Here is a 3,237-nt window from a genome sequence, read left to right as displayed (position 1 = left end):
CAGAGCAAGCCCAGCTCCACTCCTAGCCCAGCAGCTTGGCCACTTGCAGAATGTGCAAAGCCAGGAAGCCGCCCCGTTTTGGGAGAGGTCCAGGACAGGTGGATACGTTTCTCAGCTGCTTGAGGTTGTGGAAGTGCTCCTTGAGGACTATGTGAGAGTGTTTCGAGCTGAGTGGTAGCGTAGGGAGTCATGGAGAGCTGAAATCTGTCCTGTGCCTCACCGCAGCTCTTTGTGGTTCCTTCCTTTCTAGATGAGAACGAGTGTCGCACCAAGCCTGGCATCTGCCCCAATGGCCGCTGCATCAACACGGTGGGAAGTTACCGCTGCGATTGCAATGAAGGTTTTGAAGTCAGCCCCTCTGGCACAGAGTGTATTGGTAATTACCAAGTCCTGGTGGACCTTGAGCAGCCCCTCTTTAGTAGCAGATGATGCTTTTTGGGTGTTACAGGGTTTCTGGGAAGAAAGGTTGTTGGGGCATCACCTTCACCTTTAGCATTACCCGAAGTACATTAGCCCTCCGTGCTGGAACTGGCACAGTCTGGACAGGCTGCTTGGTTATCCCTCGTGCCGACACTGACTCAGGTCCTGACCTTGTGTCCCTACTCTCTCTGTCCAGACACTCGCCAAGGATTCTGCTTCACGGAAGTGCTGCAGACCATGTGCCAGATGTCCTCCACCAACCGCAACCTGGTCACCAAATCTGAGTGCTGCTGCAACAGCGGGCGCAGCTGGGGCCCCCAGTGTGAGCTCTGTCCCCTTCCTGGAACTGCCCAGTACAAGAAAATGTGTCCTCATGGGCCAGGCTACTCCACTGATGGGAGAGGTGAGCTGGGGCCCATATCACCTTCAGGGCAGAGGGGAGACAGCAGAGATGTGGTTGCAGGCGGAATTCCCCTGGGAACCATCTGGGCCAGACCCACGCGATGCCTGGAGCAGACAAGAAGCCTTGGCGACATTATTTAGGGGGCTGGACTAGATGATCTTCTGAGGTCCTTTCCAACCCCTAACATTCTGTGATTCTATTTTACAACTCCCTGAGTGTCATCTCTGGCTCCCTGGGAAAGCCTGAGCTCCCCTGGCACAGAAGTGTGGGGACAGGGGTGACATTGACACTCACAGGTCCCTCCTCTTCCCTCCCGCAGACATCGACGAGTGCAAGGTGCTGCCCAACCTCTGCAAGAACGGGCAGTGCATCAACAGCATCGGCTCCTTCCGCTGCCACTGCAGGCTGGGGCACACTGCGGCCCTCCCAGGGGCCCACTGCGGACATCACAGGGACAGCCTGCGTGGGTGAGTCGGGAGAAGAAAACCCGTGTCTCGGGCAGCCCTTGACCTTGGCAGACTTCCAGCCCTACCTTACAGCATTCCAAGAGAGGGTCCCCACCTGCGAGCTGCCTTCACCTTCGGCCATCCTGGCCTCCACATCCAGAGCAGGGCTCTGGACACTTTGCCCAGTCCTCTGTGCATCAAAGTCATCGCTCCAGGTTGTTTAACTCCTTAAACCTGAAGCCCCTTGTCTTCTCCCTCTGACTGAAGGGCTCCCTCAAAGCCCATGTCTCTGCATCCTGGAGAGTGGAAAAAGATGCATTTATTAATTATGTGGGGCCATGAAACCTGGGATCACCTTTGGATTCAGGAGCCCTTTGGCAGAGCAAATGGTCCAGGGGGTGGTGGGTACCCAGCACAACCTGTGAGTGCTGATGTGTCTTGTCTCTCGAGTCTAGATCTGGATGAGTGTAACCAGTCCCCTAAGCCCTGTAACTTCATCTGCAAGAACACAGAAGGCAGCTACCAGTGCTCCTGCCCCCGAGGGTACATTCTGCAAGAAGATGGGAAGGTCTGCAAAGGTATTTACCCAGGAGAAGGCCTCATCTCTGGCAGCAGAGGGGGTGGCAAAGGCTGATTAATGACCGACGGGACATTTGAGTCCTTCTGCTCAGCCACAGGACGGGTAGACATGGAAAAAGGAGCCATGCCAGACCCTCTTGGACTGATCCAATAGAGTTTCATCCTCCCACAGACACTCTAGACCTGTCTCTTCAGGAAAAAGAGCCAATTCCTTGCCCTTTCCTATAGACTGCACAGCATGTGCCAAGCTGTACTGAGCTGCAGGGGCCTTGAACCTGCATGTCCTCCTACAAGTGTGTCAGAGTCACCGTTGGGCCCCTCCTGGTGCTGGCAGCTGCCAGGCTGGGGCTTTGCCCACCTCCTGCCGTCCTGATGGATGAGGCTGTGAGGAGGGTGGCCTGAGAATCGGGGATTTGTGCATTCCAAGAGAGAAAAAAAAAATAAAAATCTTCTAAACGTGTCTATATAGGACCAGCAGCTGATGTGGGGAGAAGCTCCTTGGATTTGTTATTCTCATGTGAGAACTGTGTGTGTGTTGTTCCTGAGGCTGGCCCATGGCAGGTCCTGGTCTGCCCAGGACCACTCTGTGTCACCATGTCCATGCGGGTGTCACAGGCTGAGACCACAGAGGTCAGACATCTCAGTAAGATAAATTGAGACACGTGTCCTTGTGCTTGTTGTTTTAGACTTGGATGAATGTTCCACCAAGCAGCACAACTGCCAGTTCCTCTGTGTGAACATCATCGGGGGATTCAATTGCAAATGCCCCCCAGGCTTCACTCAGCACCACTCATCCTGCATCGGTGAGTAGAGGCCGTCTCTGCTCTGCTGTGCAGCACCAGTAATGACCCCATGGGTTGGATTTAAGCCCGAGAGAATCTCTCCAGACCCCAGCTCTGGCTCCAGAGCACTGCCCCTCTCGGGTGGGCTTGGGGTTGTGCAGCTGACCTGTCTGCCTGCTGCTCGGACCAGGCGAAGCCGCACCACGCGAGGTAGCTGCCTGCTAAGCTGCACGCAGACACGTCGTTGGGGCTGGACTCACAAGCAGCTCCCTGTTTTGCAGACAATAATGAATGCACGGCTCAGCCTTCTCTGTGTGGAGCCAAAGGACAGTGTCTGAACACGCCGGGCAGCTACAACTGCGAGTGCCAGAAAGGATTCTCCCTGGACAGCTCTGGTGTCAACTGCGAAGGTGGGTCTGTGTCTCTGGGGCTTTGAACAGGCGCGAGTTCCATGGGGAAGGGTTCCTAGTTCACTCCCAGTCTCTCAGGCAGCTATTCCAGCCAAGAAGAGACCATTCCTTGCTGTTGGGCACCAGAAAACCCCATGGGAAGTGTGGGTGCAAAGGAGAGGGCAGCGCCCAACCTGCCTGGGGGACCACTGGCCCTT

The 3,237-nt window shown here is 55.5% G+C and overlaps 1 protein-coding gene across 1 annotated transcript in view; it reads left to right on the top strand.

The window, feature by feature from the left end:
* Positions 1–3,237, top strand: part of LOC104277773 (fibrillin-2-like) — a gene marked incomplete at its 5' end in the record, with an annotated part of 33,130 nt that overhangs the window by 26,996 nt on the left and 2,897 nt on the right. Inside the window, 7 exon segments of the mRNA XM_009874521.1 lie at positions 251–376; positions 617–823; positions 1,143–1,258; positions 1,260–1,290; positions 1,725–1,847; positions 2,535–2,651; positions 2,912–3,040. Coding sequence (XP_009872823.1) covers positions 251–376; positions 617–823; positions 1,143–1,258; positions 1,260–1,290; positions 1,725–1,847; positions 2,535–2,651; positions 2,912–3,040 — 849 coding nt within the window.

This window comes from Apaloderma vittatum, unplaced genomic scaffold, assembly GCF_000703405.1.
Source record: "Apaloderma vittatum isolate BGI_N311 unplaced genomic scaffold, ASM70340v1 scaffold31528, whole genome shotgun sequence".
NCBI lineage: Eukaryota > Metazoa > Chordata > Aves > Trogoniformes > Trogonidae > Apaloderma > Apaloderma vittatum.
The sequence above is the reverse complement of the archived record's forward strand: the minus strand, read 5'-3'. Positions and strand labels throughout refer to the sequence as shown.